Here is an 18,973-nt window from a genome sequence, read left to right as displayed (position 1 = left end):
ACAGTGATTATGCACTAGAGGCAAGACCAGGAGCTGGCTGGGACAGACAACGGTTTTCTGTAAGGAAGGCCTCCTATGGGGAGAAGTGGGTGTGCTTGAGACCTTGGGTTTCAAATTGCTGTGCGTGTTTCTAATGGTTTCCAGACGTATGGTGCCTTGACTGAGCTCAGGAGAGATGTAATTAAGGGTAACAGTGGCCAGCCCTCCTGGGAAGTGAGAACACAAACAGCAGACCTGGTGGCAGAGGCGCAAGCCCTTGGCCTGGTCACTGTTCCACCACAGCGACTTCCCACCCAGTGTGCTCGCAGCCCTGCCGCCAGCAGCGGGACCGGGCCCCTGTTGGCCGGGAGCTGGCAGGGTGACGCCGTTGGCCAGAAACACCAGATCTGCAGACTCTACGGACTGTGCTAGGGGCTTTTCTCTCTGGTTTTCGATTCCCGTGGTGTCTTGGAATCCTTCTAATCTTGTCTAGAAACTCTCTGTGCGGAGGCTGCTGCCTGAAAGGAAACGCAGCAAGCACATCCACACCATCCCGGTTTCGTGTCTGTCTTTTCACGTGCTACGTTTGTGTTCATGGTGAGCCCTCTCCCTGATCCAGTCCGTCTCCGCTTGTGTTCTCAACAGGTCACGAGGATACTTGAAGTCTCGGAAGAGATGAGGAAGAACATGGGCGTGAGCTCAGGTCTGGAGCTCATCACCCTGCCTTATGGCCACCAGCTGCGCCTGGACATAATTGAAAGGTGAGCCGTGCCGGCGCACCCCTCCACCCCCCACCCCCCGCATTTCAGGCCCATCAGCACAGCAGCTTTTGGAACCCATGGGGGCCCAGCACCAACCTGGCCAGGAGCTTTTCCCTTCTCCCAGAAGCCTTAGCCACAGAATTCCTAGAGAGGCACAAAGTAGCTGGCACAGAGGAAGTCAGGGAACAAAGAACACGGTCCTGTCCCTGCTCCAGGAAGGGATAGAGGACGGAAGAGACCGTTGGCCCGCACTAGCAGAAGTCACCCCTGTCGCCAGCCTGGGTGGAGCGGACATCTTGCCCCCCACAGCTCCACCTCCCTGAGCGGCGGCTGCTCTGTCCCTCCGGTGTTCAAGACCGCACCAGGACTAAGGAGCTCGTGGGAGAGGTTGGGAAGAACAGAGTCTGAACAATGTTTTCTTTGAGAGGTTGGCAGGGGATGGCAGCGCTCAGGTCCCCCAGCCTCTGAAGACTCACTGCCCCCTTCTCCCAGTGTCCCCAAAACCCGGGCTGCCCGCGAAACCCACATGCTGCAGCGTTGGAGGTTTAGAAATCAAAACGACAGAAATAGCGAGGCCTGTTTTTAAGAGAAGTGCTAGACTAGATTCCCGCATTGCCGCAGACGCTGGACTTGTTGACACACATGAAAAAACCGTTGATTTGGGCAAGACTGTCTTGTTATCTTAAGTGTCCTATTTTTCCAGCCAGTTTCCTCATTGTCACGATACAAACGTGGGTTTTAATGGACACCCGGATATTCTAGGTCACTAGTGCCATCCAGTCCGTCCTGTCGGCTGAAATGTGGCAACTGAGGGACACACTGTTGTATTTTACTGTGGACTGTTTCTGGTATAAACAGCCACATGTGGCTGGTGAATGGTGCAGTCCTAGGATGTCAGCCCCTAGAAAGTAAACAGTGTATTTCAGGGAGCCTGGGGGATCCACACAACCGCTTTCTAGGGTCCCTGGCCAGAAAGCAGATGAGCCGACCCCCATGCCACTGTGGCTTTGGTTCCCAGCCACAGAGAGAAAACATCCAGAATGCCAAATGAAAGGCTTCTGGGAGGCAGGAGGTTAAGACATGGTCCTTGGCTTTGTTCAGTCTTGTCGTTAAATGGCTTTGGAGAATTGTGAATGCACCTCCTTTTCCTACAGGCTTTCCGAGATTCTAGCCTCTCTCTGCAGGCGCCCTCTCCCCTCCCCAAGCTCTAGGGGCCTGCTTCTCCTCTAGTTTTGCCCTCTGTTGTAGCTGGTCCTGTGGTCACTGTTTCAAGAGAGGCGAGCCCTGCTATCACGCGGCCCCATTCCTCATGCAAAGTGTGTCGGTGCCAAGCCCCCAGGTCCCAGGCCTTACTTTATCCGGGTCACTGGGTACACTGTACGTGAACTTGGGTCTAGGCAGAGGTCGGCAGGCTGGGGGCTCCTCCAGACTGTTTTCAGACTTCCTTGCCGGTCTCCTTATCGCCAATTCCCCGAGGCCTCTCTACTTGCTCTGCTTCCTGGCCAGGGCTGACCTGGGGGATCTGCCTGCTGGAGCCTGGGGAGCAGGGTTTCCTCCTTACAGTGTGTGTACTGCATAAAGGCCAAGGGGATAGCCATTTCAAAGGGTCAGATGACAGCAGCTTCTTGTGTTTGAGAATCAAATACAGACCACCCTTTATTTTTAACACACCACCTCACCCATTCCAGGCCTACTGAGCGGAGATGGCCTATGTATAACGTTCATTGTCTGTCCTTGCCACGCACCTGAGCATCTGCCTCAGACCTGCCGTGCTGAGTTTTTCCTGCAGCAGTGGATATGGGAGGTCATAGGCACACATTGGTTGAATGAATGGATAGAACTACTCTGATCTTAAGAAAGTAGAGAACCTATCTTTAATAAAGGGCAGTTTAAAACACAGGAAAAAACAGTGAACAGAAGAATCCATTGAAGGCAACACAGGAAGCCAGTGTACTGTTAAGAGAAACATCTGAAATGCTCAGCTCAACCTTAACACTTTGCAAATAAGTAAGAAAACTCTTCAGTAAATTCAGCAAGTAATAAAAGTATACTTTATGTTAGGATCCATGAATGAAGACCTCAGGAAGAAGAAGAAAAGGCAGATAGAGACAGACTGACAAAATGGACGAGGATGCAGAGAAAGATGTACACATGGAGACAGTTGTGGTCACAACTACCATTTGCAAGGGGCCTCCTGGCGACAGGAACTCTAGTGATTTTGACATTCCCACACCTTCTCTCTTTCTCAAAACAACACTTGCTCCCATTTTTACAGTGAAGAAATGGAGAAATGGAGCAGTTAGGTAAGAGCCTGTGGTCATACCACGAGTGAGTGCACCCCCATGCCCCAAGACATACACACTCGGAGATAGCAGAGCTCATCACCTACAATAACTAGAGACAGTGGTGGGACTAGGCACTTGATAAGTCATGCCACTGTTGGCTCAAGGCACTGAGAGCACGCCAGACACTACAGGCCTGCAGAGAGAGGAGCTGGCCATGGAGTGACATCCTTGGCTGTGAACCTGGAGAACAAGGGGGCCCTGGAGCGCCAAAGGCATGTTGTATTTTGGTAACCATTGCTGTGGATGGGGGCTTCACCTCTGGCACTCGTACCACAGCCTCACTGGGACTTAACAGAGGCCATTCTGGCCCAGTGCTATCAACTCGCTGGTGGGGGTTGAGGGAGAGAAGGAAAGGATTGCGGTCTGTGCTGCCTGCCATCAGCGGAGACTGCTCTGCGACCCCATTCATATTATTCCCATTGTCCTGTGGAGACTTCCTGTTGTGGGTCTGTGAGCTTGACCTGGGTAGTATAGGGTGAGAAAAGGAAGGATTGTTGGCAGATACAGGATTTTTCTTTTATTAGGCTCTGACTTACAGGGAAATTCCCATCCGTCAGCCGTGCAGTCTTTGTCCACATCTCCATTCACCTTCTGGCCTCTTGACCAGAGCCACACTCTGTCCATTCTGAGTTCCTCATGCCTTCTGAAGTGCCAAGACCCGTGTCATTGTTTTGGGTCAAGCATACTCTCTGATTTTTCTGTTCTCTCCTTTCCCGGTCCAGGGTGCCCAGGAGAGGTGGCCCAGAGCTTCCCTGAGGATGGGATCCCCCAGCGTGTGAGGGCACCAGGGGTCTCCCCAGACCTCTTATGGTGGAAGGTACAAGGAGCCCTGTGTACTTCTGAGCAGCTTCACCCGAGAAGGGCCTCCTCGTGCCCCAGATGCTGGGCTGAACGTGGCCCTGTCCTGGGCAGCTGTCCTTTCTGACTCTAAACAGTGCACCCTTGGAGGCCTGGCCAGGGCCCTGCTGCTGTCAGCCTGGGGGAAGGGGTCTCGCCGTTGAAATCGGCACCCAGAGTGTCTGAGCTGCCAGGGCCTCACAGGGCAAAACAGCAACCGGCATAAATCTAGTCCTTCTCCTGGCTGGTTTGCATTCCTTTCTTCCTAGTCCTGTCTGCCCTATGCCTGACCCCTGGTCTCCTCCCTCCCAGACACAACACGATGGCCATCGGCATCGCAGTGGACATTCTGGGCTGCACGGGCACTCTGGAGGACCGAGCGGCCACCCTCAACAGGATCATCCAGGTGGCAGTGGAACTGAAGGACTCCATGGGGGACCTCTACTCCTTCTCGGCCATCATGAAAGCCCTGGAAATGCCACAGGTAAGTCTCCCCTGGGTCGGTGCGCCCTGCACTCCTGTGTGGACTTAGAGTTCTGAAAGGCGGTCTGCAAGCCCAGGCTTAGCAAAGCACCCGTGTTTTTAGGCAGTCCCGAAAGGCCGGCTAAATCTTAGTGAAAGCAGCTCTGATTAGGGGCAACCGAAAGCAGTGTCAAAAGTGTTTCAGCTCCGTTTTTAAAAACTGGATCGTTGTTGACGGTGCACACTTTCTCTTTGGTGTTCCAGAGGAGGAGGCGTCCTCAAGAACAATCGGTATTCCTTAAGAACCAATCCCCAGATATGTCTGGCTGATGTGTATCGTAGAAGAGATTTCCATCTTTGTCACCAGACAGTTGGGGAGCTTATCTCTGAGAATCCCCAGAGTGGTTTGTCTCAAAATTATGTTGCTCAGGTCACCTAAAACAGACTTCTATTAAAAAATTCAGATTTCTAGCCCATCTGCCATTTAAGCCCCTAATTAGAATTTCTGAAGTCAGGCACCTTGCATTTATCTGCTTGGATGGGCTGTTTGTAGGATGAGTGTCAAACCTAAGAGGCTGTGTTTAAAGTCCAGTAGATCTGAGAGAGGAAAGTTGTTCTGTCATCTTGATTGCCTGGAATCTGTGGTCCCATTTTGGTTCTGTCGCACAAGACCTAGATGTGTGTAATCTCACCCTTGGGGTCCTCCAGTCCTATAAACCCAGTCTGCAACTGGTAACACCAAAACTGCTGGTCATTTAGCTTGGCTCTTTGCTAACTACAGACTGTCTCTGAAAGCCTGCTGGGCACTCACTGAAAAGCCACTGCTGCTGCTAGGGAAGACCCCACAGTCACATGTCCTGTAAGTCAGAGCATGTTAGGAACGTCATTACTTAGCATTAAAGCAAGGTCACCCTGAGGACAAGCTGAACAACTTAGGGCCTTCACCAGGAAATTCTGAGGGGAATCAGTTCCAATCACAATATCCTAAGAGTTTAAAAACTCCTTAGATGCCCTGGAATTTTATAGGATCCATACTTGAAATAAGAAAATCCAGCTGTATTTTCATAATATGCTGACTCCTATTACTAGCAGGGGTTATAGTTTTTCATTCCAGTGTTTTTCATTTGCATCGTATTTATTTCTTCTCACCCAGAACGGCCTGTAATTTTGGAAAGCTGCGACATCAGGCTAATTGTGTGTAGTCCTCCAGCCCAGAGCTTCCTCTGAGAGTGTGCTTGCCATCCATGGTTTAGGACTTCTCCCAGCGCACCTTAAAATGCCTGTGCAGGGGGCTCCCTGGCCTCCAGCACCATCAGACTCTGCCCTGCTGGACCCCTTCAGCAGTGAGGGTGTGCAGTCCTCCAGGGCATTTGGGCCCCCCACAGTGAGTTAGGACGCTGCCAGGGGAGGGAGGTGGCAGACCCAGAGAAGGCTGAGGGGGGACTCCTATCACTCCTGGGTGTCCTCATCCAAAAATGACCCTATACTGTGGGCTCACATGCCTGCTCTTCTCAGCTTCCAGTCTCAAGAAAGAGCATCCAGCAGATTGCGCCCAGAGGAGAGACCGGGGCTACTTGGGGAAAACAGATGCTTCAGGGAGGGGAAGAGAAGGGACAGGGAGAAGAGAGAGGTGCATGGGGTAGGGGGTGGGCAGAGGAAGACAAGTCACCTCCTTTCTGTCCCAGCAGACCTGCTGGTGCCGATCATTTCTCCCCTTCCTCTGGGAAGATGCAGCTCTTAGAGGCCAAGGGAATGAATCTCTTCTCTGTCACTTACCAGCTATAATAACCTGGAGCAATCTAACTATTCTCTTGTGGTTTCTCATCTATAAAACGAGGCCAAAATACTACCTCATGGGGCATTGGAGGATTAAATGAAATTCTTCAAATACCCGACAAAGTGTTGGCGTTCATTCCCCCAAATATTAGTGCCCTTCCTCTTTCTTGTTTTATGGAAAAAACAAAAAAACAAAAAACTTCAGACACTCCAGCTTGCTGGTTTTATGGTATGAGTGGGGGTCGTCTGTCTTGGGGCAGTCAGAGTCAGTGACACATGTTGGCATTGACTAAACTGTTCTAAAAGAACAGAATGAAAAGGAACGAGTAGAGTGGCATCATGTGGTCTGGGCAAACTTCTGTGCGTCTCAGACATTATTACTTGTGAGGAAATGAAAATGCTATACATTACATTCCTACATGCTTTCATCAGTATAACCTCTGTGAACAGTTGGCAATTCCCATCAACATTTAAAATACATGTATTCTTTGACCGTGGAGTCCCATTTCTGGAGTCCCAATATAGTCCCAATATTTTCACACACATACACATTTGCAAAATCTTCACAAGGTAATTTCATAATGGAAAAAATTTGTGAAACTCTTCTCTCTGGGAGACTAGGTAAACTTCAGCTTATCCGTAAACTGGAACATCATTCAGAAGTTTAACAAAATAAGGCTGTTCTGTGCTGTTTTATACATACTTGAATGATTTCCAAGCAAAAAACTGAAAAATGTTTAAAGTGTGATATACCTTTTAATTTAAAAGTTGTATATGCGTATACACAAAAACCTGGACACATACAAGAGACTGATGAGTCGTCTCTGGGACAGGTTGTTAGAACACAGAACAGGAGCAGGGGCGGGGATTAGCCTTTCTGTATACACTGCTTTTAGCTGCTTTGACTTGTTTCTAAAAAGAGCCTCTTCCAAAATGATAACACCTTTCTTTCTTCCAGATCACAAGATTAGAAAAAACGTGGACTGCCCTGAGGCACCAGTACACCCAAACCGCGATCCTCTATGAAAAACAACTGAAGCCTTTTAGCAAGATCCTGCATGAAGGCCGGGGTGAGTACAGGCTCAGCCTGAGTGGGAGTGGTGGCCGCCTGGCATGTATCTGTGGGACCGTTAGGTGTGCTCTGCTCTGGTTTGATCAGAGCCTTTAGCAGGACATTTCATGAGAGCTGAGGTATCTGTAGGATTGTTGATGGATCACTGAGGCTTTTATCAGATGGTCATGCCATTTCTAGAAGAACTGCGGCTGCTGAAACAGGACCTGGGCTACCAGTCACCTCACTCCGTGCTTTCCTTTCTTAATTGAGGTGTAATGTATGCAACATTATATTAGTTGTCAGTAGACAATGTAATGAGTCAATATTTGTATTTACTACAAAATGATCACAATCCAAATAATATCCACATTATATACAGTTATCAAATTTTTCTTTCTTGTGATGAGAACTCTTAAGATCCACTCTCTCGGTTACATTCAAACAGTGCAGTGTGGTATTAACTGTAGTCACTGCGCTGTACATTACCTCCCCAGGACTTACTCACTTTGTACCTGGAAATTTGTATCCTTTGACCCTCTCCACCCATTTTGCCCACCTCCGACCACCAGCCTCAAGCAAACACCAATCTGTTCTCTATATCCATGAACTGAGGGGATTTCATTTTTCATTGTTTTTTTTAGATTCTGCATACAAGTGAGATCAGATAGTATCGCTCTTTTTCTGTGACATATTTCACTTAGCAGAATGCCCTGAAGGTACATTCATGTTGTCAGACAGCAGGATTTCGTTTCTTATTTTTATGACTGAATAATATTCGTGTGTGTGTGTGTGTGTGTGTGTGTGTGTAGTTATATATATAAGTATATCACATTATCTGTTCCTCCGCTCGTGGACACTTTGGTCATTTCCATAATCTTGGCTATTGTAAATAATGCAGTGAATGTGGGGTGCAGACATTTTTTAAAGTACTTTTTTTTCTTCAGATAAATAGCCAGAAGTGGAACCACTAGGTAATATGATAGTTCCATTTTTAATCTTTTGAAGAATCTCCATACTGTTTTCTGCAGTGGCTGTGCTGACATACATGCCTGACAACAGTGCACAAGCATTCTCTTTTCTCCACATTCTTTCCAATATTGTTATTTCTTGTCTTTTTGCTATAGCCATTCTAATAGGTATGAGGCAATATCTCATTGTGGTTTTGATTTGCATTTCCCTCATGTTGAGTACCTTTCCATGTACCTATTGACTGCATCTCCTCTGGCAAAATGTCTATTCAGATCTTCTGCCTTTTTTTTTTTTTTGCCTTTTCTTTTTTTTCCTGTTGACTTGTGTGAGTTTTTTATATATTTTGGATGTAAACCCCTTATCAAATAGATGATTTGCAAACATTTTCTCCCATGCAGTAGTTTGCCTTTACATTTTGTTGATGGTTTTTTGTTGTGCAGAACCTTTTTAGTTTGATGTAGTCCTACGTATTGATTTTTGCTTTGCTGTCTTTGCTTTTGTTGTCAGAAAAAAAAAAATCACCAAAACGAATGTCAGGGAGCTTCTGCCTCTCTTTTCTTCTAGGAGTTCTGTGCTTGCAGGTCTCGCATTCAAGTGTTGAATCCATTTTGAGTTGATAATTGTGTATGGTGTAGGGTAGTGCCCATTTTATTTTACATATGGCGCTCCAGTTTTCCCGTACCATTTATTCAAGAGACTGTTCTTTCCCCATTATATGTTCTTGGCTCCTTTGACATAAATAAATGGGCATGGGTTTCTTTTTGGGCCCTCAACTCTGTTTCATTGATGTAGGTGTCTATTTTTATGCTAATACCATACTGTTTGGATTACTATAGCTTTGGAATCTAGTTTCAAACCAAGGAGCATGATACCTCCAAGCTTGGTTCTTTCTCAAAACTTCTTTGCCTATATGGGGTCTTCTGTGGTTTCCCCCATATTTAAGGATTGTTTGTTCTATTTCTGTGAAAAATGCCATTGGAATTTTCTAAGGATTGCATTGACTGTAGATTGCTTTATGTAGTATGGACATTTTAACAATATTAACTCTTCCAAACCATGAACACAGAATATCTTTCCATTTGTTTGTGTTGTCTTCAATTTCTTTCATCAGTGTCATATAGTTTTCAGTATATAGGTCTTTCACCTCCTTGGTTAAATTTATTTTTAGGTATTTTATTCTTTTTCATGTAACTGTTAATGAGATTGTTTTCTTAATTTCTCCTTCTGATAGTTTGTTGTTGGTGTATAGACATGCAGCAGACTTTTGTATATTAATTTTGTATTGTGCAACTTGACTGAATTCATGTATTAGTTCTAACAGTTTTTGGTGGAGTTTTTGTTTTCTGTATATATTATGTCATCTACAAATAGTGACAGTTTTACTTCTTTCCAATTTGGATGACTTTTATTTTTTTTCTTGCCCATTTGCTCTGCCTAGGACATCCAATACTATGTTGGATAAAAGTGGTGAGAGTGGGCATCCTTGTCTTGACCCTAGAAAAAAAGCTTTCAGCTTTTCAGCCTTGAGTATTAGCTGTGGGTTTGTCAGATATGACCTTCTTTATGTAGAGGTGTGTTCCTTCTATACCTACTTTTTGAGAGTTACCATAAATGGATGTTGAAATTTTGTCAAATCCTTTTTCTGCGTCTAAGTTGATCCATATGATTTTTTAAAAAAATATTTTGAGAGAGCGAGCACACAAGCAGTGGGGAGGGGCAGTTAGGGAGAAGAAGAAACCGACTCCCCACTGAGCAGGGAGCCTGATGCAGGACTCAATCCCAGGACCCTGGGATCATGACCTGACCCAAAGGCAGATGCTTAACTGACTGAGCCAACCAGGCATCCCTGTATGCTGCTGCTTTAGAATGGAATACTCTGTATATATTGTGAAGTCCATGTGGTCTAACAGGTTATTAAGGCCAATATTTTCTTACTGATTTTTTGTCTGGATGATCTATCCAGTAAGTGGAGTATTAAAGTCTTCTGTTATTATTGTATTGTTTAGGTGCTCCTGTGTTGGGTACATAAATATTTACAAATGTTATATTCTCTTATTGAATTGACCTCTTTATATAATGCTTTTTTTGCTTGCTTGTTTCTTATTACAGTCTTTGTTTTAAAGTCTATTTAGTCTAAGTATAGCTACTCAAGCTTTCTTTTGGTTTGGTTTTGCATGATTATCTTTTTCCATCTCTTCACTTTCAGTCTGTGTGTATCCTTACATCTGAAGTTAGTCTCTTGTAGGAAGCATAAAGATGGGTCCTTTTAAATCCATTCAGTTGCTGTATGTCTTAATTAAAACATTTAGTCCATTTATATTTAATTATTGATAGGTATGTATTTTTTGCCATTTTGTTCATGTTCTTTTAGCTATTTTATCCTTCCTCTCTGCTCATTTCTTTTTCTCTTATTCTCTTCTTTTGTGGCTTGGTGATTTTCTTTAGTGCTATGCATGGATTCCTTTCTTTTATCTTTTGTGTATCTACTGTAGGTTTTTGCATGTGGTTACCCTGAGGCTTACATATAACAACTTATAACAGTCTATTATTGAACCTGATACCAACTAAGTTTGAATGCATTCTAAATCTGTACATTTTTACTCCCTCCCCACATTTTGTTTCTGATGTCACATTTTACTTCTTTGTATCTGTGTTTCCTAATTGTTGTAGTTAGGTTTACCACTTTTGTGTTTTAACCTTCATACTAGCTTTATAAATGATTAGTCTACTTTTATTGTCTATTTACTTTTACCAGTGAGATTTGTATTTTTACGTTTTGTTACTAAGTAATGCCCTTTTCAGCTTATAGAAGTCCCTTTAACATTTCTTATACAACTAGTTTAGTAGTAATGAACACCTTTATCTTTTATTTGTTTGGAAGACTCTTTATTTCTCCTCCAATTCTGACTGATAGCTTTGCCAGATAGAGTATTCTTGTTTGGAAGTTTTTTTTTCTTTTAGCACTTTGAATATATTGTGCCAGTCCCATCGGGCCTCTAGAGTTTCTGCCAAAAAATCTGCTGATATAGTCTTATGGGGTTTCCCCTATACATTACAAGTTGGTTTTTGTCTTACTGCTTTTAAGATTTTTTCCTTTAACTTTTATTTTAATTATAACTTGGTGTGCGGATCTTATTTGTAACTCTGGGCTTTTCTGGATCTGGATGTCTTACTTCCTTAGGAAGGTTTTTAGTCCCTTTTCTTCTAGTACCCCTATAATGCAAATGTTAGTTTAAGGGATTTATGGAAGGAACATCATTAAGACGACTATCTTCACTTTTCTCATTCTTTTTTGCTGCTTTGATTGTATGAGTTCCATTATCTTGCCTTTGAGCTCACTAATTCTTTCTTCCGGTTCATCTAGTCTGTTGAAGTTCTCTACTGTAATTTTCAGAAAGTTCAGTTGTTTTCTTCTCTGTGACTTCCATTTGATACTCTTGTATTTTCTGTCTCTTAGAACTTTTCACTGTGTTTATCCTTTTCCCAAATTCAGTGAGCATCTTTATGACCATTATTTTGAACTCTTCATCAGGTAAATTAGCTATTGCCATTTCATTAAGGGTTTTTCTGAGGTTTTTTTCTCCTTATTCTTTCATTTGGATCATATTCCTGTTTCTTCCCTTTGCTTGATTCTTTGTGTTGGTTTCTGTGTGTTAGATAAAACAGTTACCTCTCCCAGGCTTGAAGAAGTGGCCTCATGTAGGAGATGAACCTTATCATTCGGCCCTGATCTAGTTCTTGGTTATCTTTCTAACCTTTGTGATTGTCTAAGCAGGCTTTTATTTTTAATGGCTCCCAGTAGTTGAGGATATGCCAAGACCTGTCAGTGTCCCAAAGGGAAGGGTCTTGGCCAGCATCAGTTTTTTAAATTATGCAAATATATATAATCCTGTGAGAATACAAGTATAAGCCCGCACTGGCCACCAGAGCCAGGTGATGTGGAGCTGTCCCATGGATGGCAGTTGCCAAAAAAAAAAAGACTTCAAACAAGTGTATTAGCTAGCTCCCTTCTAGGCGGTATCAGGAAGCAGTAGCAAGGCAGAGGTAGAGTACAAAGATGGCACCCACCAGCCTACATTACCTCCAAGTACCTCTGTAGGCCCCCAGTCGTGTGCCAGTAGTGAAGCCTGCCTCTGAGGCTAAGGCTCCAGGACAAGCAAATAGGCCTCTTTCACAGAAAGACTGGGATATATTTCAGTCTGCTATCCATGCAGTGCCCTGGGGGGGTTCCAGTTGTTAACAGTTCCGTGAGATACAGGATCACGGTTCCGCTAGCCTTTACAGCCAGGTGATCAGGGGTGTATCATGGGGAGTACCCACAAAAACTGAGGCACCAAATGTGGGTAAAAGCTCCCCTCTGAAGATACTGGCACTCTGCAGTTTGGCAGAGGGGAGAGCATATAGATGTCGCCTGCAGAAAGAAAGAAAAAAATGATGGCACCTGCTGGCTAGAATAAGGCAAAGAGCATGAAGATGTTGCCTGCCAGCCAGCAGGCCCCTAGATGTGTGCTATATTAGCCTGCTCCTCAGACCAACACTTCAGCTTTAGCAAATGAGCTCTTTTCAGTCTGCTGCCTCCATGCTGAGCCCTGGTACAGGTGAGTCTGAGCACACAAGCCCTTTAATAAAGAGCTTGTTCTCAGTTTGTTACAGCCTGTGGGTCTTGTGGGTGAGAACAGGCTTGATTTTCAAAGCTAGCTGTTTTAGGGGCTCGTCTCTTAGGTGCAGGTTTTACAGTTGGGGTGTCCAATGTGGGATTCAAACCCTTTGCTCCTCAGGGAGAAAGCTCCAAGTTTTGCATTCTCTCCAACCTGTGCCAGGATTGAGGTTTATAGACAGGTTGGGTCCTGGCCTCTCCTACTTGCTTCGAATATGGGCCTTGTTTACCTGATATGTAGGAGTTGCTCAGTTTTTAGGGTTTTTTCCAGAGGAAGTTCCATATTTAGCTGTAGTTTCGGTGTTCACTGGGTGAGCACAGGCTCTTCCTATGTCACCATTTTGAATTGGAACTCTCTTTCCTTAACTTTGAAAAATGGAATAAAGTTTTCCATGTTTGTTTGTTTTTTTTCCCAGAGTCTACGTGTGTTCCCCCCAACAAAATATCAGTCCCACTACTGATGCCTCTTGTCACCCTGATGGAGCGCCAGGCTGTCACTTTTGAAGGAACTGACATGTGGGAAAAAAATGATGAAAGCTGTGAGATTATGCTGAACCACTTGGCCACAGCCCGGCTCATGACAGAAACTGCAGACAGCTACCGCATGAATGCTGAGAGGATCCTGGAAGGTAAGAGCTATTTTCTGTAAGCCGCTCTCTATTCTGCATAGTAATTAGAATGAAGGAACAAAAGAGCATGGGTGCTCTCAGTTAGGAAAAGACAAAGTAGGAAAAATTAAGTAGGCATGGAATTCCCTTTCTTATGATTGATCATTACTCCCTCTTAGTCCCCCTGAGTGACTTGAGAATCCTGTTTCTCCTTTCCCATGTGTTCTGTTGTGTCAGTGGCATAGAATAAACTGAGAGAAAGGGTCAAGAAGGAATTGGTCAGCTTGCCTACCATTAGTACTTCTGATTGGACCTATGTGAAGGTGGGCAACATGAGGAGTTAAGAGTTCTATGTGACTTCATTTACCTGCATTCCTATTTCTTCTCATATTGAGAGGTTAGGCCCCCTGCTTTTAGCATCAGAGGGTCCAACACAGGCAAAGGCACTGCTGAGAGAGCCTGGAGAAAAGAGTCTTAAGGAATGACCAACTAGGCTGAAGGAGGTGGATATAGGTGGGAAGGCCTATTTATTTCTTCCTGAAACAAAGCTGTTGCTCCAGAACTAAGTGGTTTACAATCTATCTGCTGTAGGTTTAAGAACTACATACATCTTTCAGTTTTTTAATCAGAAAGCTCTCTAGGGTTGGCAAGTGTTGGATTCAGAAAATAAAAGCACCTAATTGAATTCACCAGATATTGGAGTGCCTGCTTACATAAAGCTAGTAACTACATTACATTGGATGTTGCCTAAGCCAATATATTAGGATGGGTTTTGAGAAAAGGGCTTGAAGCTGCTCTACAGCAAATTAAGGTTATCTAATGGCATTTCTCAGTTAATCCTGCTACAGATTTATGTAGCAAGTTCCCATCGCTGGGAGTAACTATGAACCCAGTAAGACCAGAGATTTGCTCACCATCTACCCAGGCCAAGGCAGGGAACCCAAAAGCATATTAACTGAATGACTGGAAATCATCGTCTGGCCTCTTGTGTATTATCTGTCAAAGATATTCTGGCATCACAGGGAAGGGTGGATTAGAAGTCTTCTTTTTTTCTTATGTTAGTCACCATAGAGTATATCGTTTTTGATGTAGTGTTCCATAATTCATTGTTTGCGTATAATACCCAGTGCTCCATGCAATATGTGCCCTCCTTAATACCTATCACCAGGCTCACCCATCCGCCCCAATCCCCTCCCCTCTGAAACCCTCAGTTTGTTTCCCAGAGTCTCTCATGGTTTGTCTCCCCTGGCTTTTATTATTTTCTTCACAAAGATCCTGTAAATCTAGATGGTAGAAACAGATTTAAGGACAGAGCACATTATATCCAGTAGGAACCAAGGATAAGAACCACATGTGTATGACTCTGGCTGGAGGTTTCTATCTCTCAAAGAGTTGACTGAGTATCCTTGGTTTTAAGTAGACAGATCTTCTCTTATGTAACAGAAGAGAGGCACGAAATAGATCCACACATATGGCTATCCATATTTTTGAGAAAGGTGCCAATGTAATTCATTGGCTTTAGTCTTTCAACAAATGGTGCTGGAACTACTGGATATGCAATGCAAAAGAAAAAATGAATCCTGACCCTTACCTCAACCATGTACACACTGATCAATCTAAAATGGATCATAGGTCCAAATGGAAGAGCTAAAGTGTAAAGCTCCTGTAAGATAACAGGAAATTCATTGTGTCCTTGGATTAGCAAAGCTGTTTTAGGACACAAAAAGCATGAACTGAAAGAAAAAATTTTGATAAAATTTTAAATTTTGCTCTTCAAAAGACACCATTAAGAAACTGAAAAGGTGAACCATAGACTGGAAGAAAATATCTGCTAAATGTTTATCTATTAAAGGATTTATATCTAGACTATATAAAGAACTCTTATAACTCAATGAGAAGACAGACAAGATTTGAACAGACAATATACCAGAGAACATCTGCAAATGACAAATAACGACAAGATGTTTAAAGCATTAGTCATTAGGGAAATGTATATTTAAACCACAATAAGACAATACCACGTACTGTCTAGAATGGTTACAATTTAAAAAGAATGCTAATACTGGGGCACCTGGAGGCTTAGTTTGTTAAGTGTCTGACTCTTCTTCATTTCATCTTGGGTCTTGATCTCAGGGTCATGAGTTCAGACTCCATGTTGGGCTCCATACTGGATGTGGAGCCTACTTAAAAAAAAAAACAAAAATGATAATATTTATTAAGATTTGGCAGCTTATGGAGAAACTGGAGCTGGTGAGAATGTAAAATGGTACAGCCACTTTGGAAGTTTGACAGTTTCTTTAAAATAAACATACTTACTGTATGACCCAGTAATTCCTCTCCTAAAGAAATGAAAACACATGTCCACACAGGCTTACATACAGATGTTTACATTATTCATAACAGCCAGAAACTAGAAACAAGTTACACATCCATTCATTCCTTTTATTGCTGAGTAGCATTTGTTATATGGACATTCCACATTTTATCCATTCACCAACTGGTCCATCGGTTGGCAAATGGATAAAATGTGGAATGTCCATATAACAAATGCTACTCAGCAGTAAAAAGGAGTGAACTGATAACCTGCAACAATGTGGAATAGTCTCAAAAACATGGTTCTTAGTAAAAGAAACCAGACATGAAGTCTGCGTTGTATGATTCCATTTATATCAAGTTCCTAGAAAAGGCAACACAAAGCAAAGAGGTAGTAGGTAGTTTTCCAGGGGGATGGAAATGTTCTAAAACTGGTGGTGATGGATGTATAAATTGTATAGGCTGACTACTGTATATGAAACTGCAGCTATAATAGGTGCTTCATGACACATAAATTATACATCAATAAAGCTGTAAAAACAAGGTTCTTTGAACACTCCTCCCCACAGTGGCTTGTGCACACGAATTTTATTCTACCATGTTTCAGTGAGTTTACTTGGTATTCCTTCTCCAAAGGTGCTCAGGTCCTTGAGGACAGGGCTCTGCCCTTTCCTTGTATAAAGCAGAGCCTGTTTTTTCTTTGGGGGCATTTTTAAAGTTCTGATAAAAGATGAATTTCATTTTGATCTGACTTTAAGCAGCTAGATTTTCAGTCTATTGCCAACATTACCTTTGAAAACTGAAGTAACTGTTCTGTTTTCCTAGGTTTTCAACCAGATGAAGAAATGAGTGAAATCTTCAAGACTGAATTTCAAATGCGATTGCTATGGGGCAGCAAAGGTGCACAAGTGAATCAGACAGAGAGATATGAGAAATTCAACCAGATTTTAACTGCCCTCTCACGTAAATTGGAACCCCCTCCTATAAAGCAGGCAGAGCTTTGATAACTCTCCAGAGAACCTTGGGATATTATTTGAAGCTTCTCCAGTTTCTTCTTTGGGAAGGCTTATCATTTGATAAAGTAATAATGTGCAAATCTGACAGTATACAAGCTTTTAGTATCCACAGGATATTAAAAATGTAAATTACACAGAGCACACGTATTTATGAATTGTTTAAAATTACTACTGATTTTAAAATGAAAATAATTTATTATGAAGGTAACTATTGCTAATGTTAATCAGCAAATTTAAGAGAAGACGATGTTGGCTGGTTGCCTTCTTTTTCTGAGGTATTTGACCATTTTAGTTTAAATTCCATGTCAGATAAGTGTAAATAGAAAAGAGTTGAAAAGCATGAAAGATTATGGAAGGTATCAGTTGTATGATATTCTTTAAATATGAAAAATGTAAATAGTCATCTGAAAATATATCTTTTTGTGAAATAACTGTATCTGGTCTCTTTATTGTTAAATAACTCATCATAGTACAATAATTATACCTCTTACCTTCCTGGGGTATCCTCTTCCCTAGATACTATATCCTAATAATAAACCAAAATTAATGAGAGTGATATGGAAAATGTAAGGTTTGTGGCATGGGAGACAGAGTGAATAGTGATAAAAGGTAGACCTGGCTCCAGAAGACCTAGGTTCAAAGTGAAGCTGTGGTGCTTGCTAGCAGCTGGACTTTGGTCAAGTCCAAACTCATCATTCTGCGTGCAGCACAGCACCTAGTATAGAGGGAATACCCAGATGCTAGTATACTTCATGACAGCACTTTGTGCATTTGAAAATAACCAACTGCTGAGCTTCCAGTTCCAGATGGTGATGTAGGAAAACCCTGAACTCACTTGTTGCCAGATACACCAAATCTATACCTATTTATAAAGCACTTCCTCCTAAAGAAGTGAGGGCTGACTGGATAGCTTCTGCACAATGAAAGATGAAAGCAGCCACACAAAACAGCAACAGGGATGGTGACAGTAACAAAGGGAACCCCTACTCCCAAAGCTGCAAACTGAAGTGGGGAGGGATACTACTGAAGGACCACAGGCAGATTTGTTTGCCGTGGGGTAGAGAAAAGCCATGGTTTAAAAGGGCAACTAGAACATAAAGGAAACAACCCTAGAGCCCTGCAAAATAGTGGGGGAGCTGCTGGAACTCTAGAGGGTCAGAGGGACTGGTGAACACCATGGTTTGTTTCCCCCGTCACCTTGACAGAGCAAGATAGAGCATGGTCTTGGCACCATTGCTGGCCTACCACCTCAGTGAGCCCCAGGCCTCTAGCCCCACACCAGGCCCAAATGCCCTGGCATGCAGAAAAAAGCCATAGTTTAAAAAAGCAACTAGAGGGGCGCCTGGGTGGCTCAGTGGTTAAAGCCTCTGCCTTCGGCTCAGGTCATGATCTCAGGGTCCTGGGATCGAGTCCCGCATCGGGCTCTCTGCTCAGCAGGGAGCCTGCCTCCTCCTCCTCTCTCTCTCTGCCTGCCTCTCTGCCTACTTGTGATCTGTCAAATAAATTTAAAAAAAAAAAAAAAAAAAAGCAACTAGACTATAAAAGATCCAGCCCTCGAATGCCACCGAAAGGCAGAGAGCTGCTGCAACGCTCTCTGTTCAGAGGGGCTGGTGACACTGTTTACATTCTCCCTCCACCTTTATAGCGTGGAAAAGAGCAGTCTACTGCTTCCACAAGCCCCTGGTTCCTAGCACACACCAGCCCAAGCCACCCTACCAGAGTGGCCTCAGTGTGCCACATACTGGACACCACTGATCAGCACCCATATAGCTTCAGCTGTCTCAGCAAGGTGACAGAGGCACAAAGCACCCCAGAACAGTCCAGGCCCATGCCACTTTGGCTCCAAACAACTTGCTAGGGCAGGATGTCCTGGCTCATGACCTTTATGGCTCAGGGTGCCCCCCTCTATGAAATGACTTGGGACACTAGACTGCACCCCAGTCTAGCTCAGTCACCCCACCAATGCACCTCCTATGCAGAACACCCTAGGACACCTAAGCTTACACCACTTCAGTTTCAGCTGCCCTGGCAGGGTGCCCTTTGCACAGAGTACACTGGAACCCAAAAGTTGCACTAATTTCAGCTTCAGCTATCCTGCCAGGTGCCCTCTGCATAGAAAACACTGGGACCACCCTGGGCTACCCACGTCAGCTCTGGCCATGGCACCAGGGCAGCCCTAGCAAAGAGTGCCCAGGA

The 18,973-nt window shown here is 43.9% G+C and overlaps 1 protein-coding gene across 5 annotated transcripts in view; it reads left to right on the top strand.

Annotated features, from left to right (window-relative positions):
* Positions 1 to 17,208, top strand: part of BCAR3 (BCAR3 adaptor protein, NSP family member) — a 110,069-nt gene extending 92,861 nt beyond the window's left edge. For 4 of the 5 annotated variants that reach the window (XM_032867163.1, XM_032867161.1, XM_032867165.1 and 1 more), the window contains 5 exons: positions 625 to 740; positions 4,235 to 4,406; positions 7,119 to 7,230; positions 13,257 to 13,469; positions 16,587 to 16,765. In XM_032867163.1, coding sequence (XP_032723054.1) covers positions 625 to 740; positions 4,235 to 4,406; positions 7,119 to 7,230; positions 13,257 to 13,469; positions 16,587 to 16,765 — 792 coding nt within the window. Of the gene's footprint in view, positions 1 to 624; positions 741 to 4,234; positions 4,407 to 7,118; positions 7,231 to 13,256; positions 13,470 to 16,586 lie in introns of all 5 variants that reach the window. The other variant, XM_032867164.1, reaches the window with a different exon arrangement.
* Positions 17,209 to 18,973: the final 1,765 nt, after the last annotated feature.

This window comes from Lontra canadensis, unplaced genomic scaffold, assembly GCF_010015895.1.
Source record: "Lontra canadensis isolate GAN:19392208 unplaced genomic scaffold, GSC_riverotter_1.0 scaffold33, whole genome shotgun sequence".
Classification (NCBI taxonomy): Eukaryota; Metazoa; Chordata; class Mammalia; order Carnivora; family Mustelidae; genus Lontra; species Lontra canadensis.
Note: the sequence above shows the minus strand (reverse complement) of the source record. Positions and strands in the feature narration are given on the sequence as shown.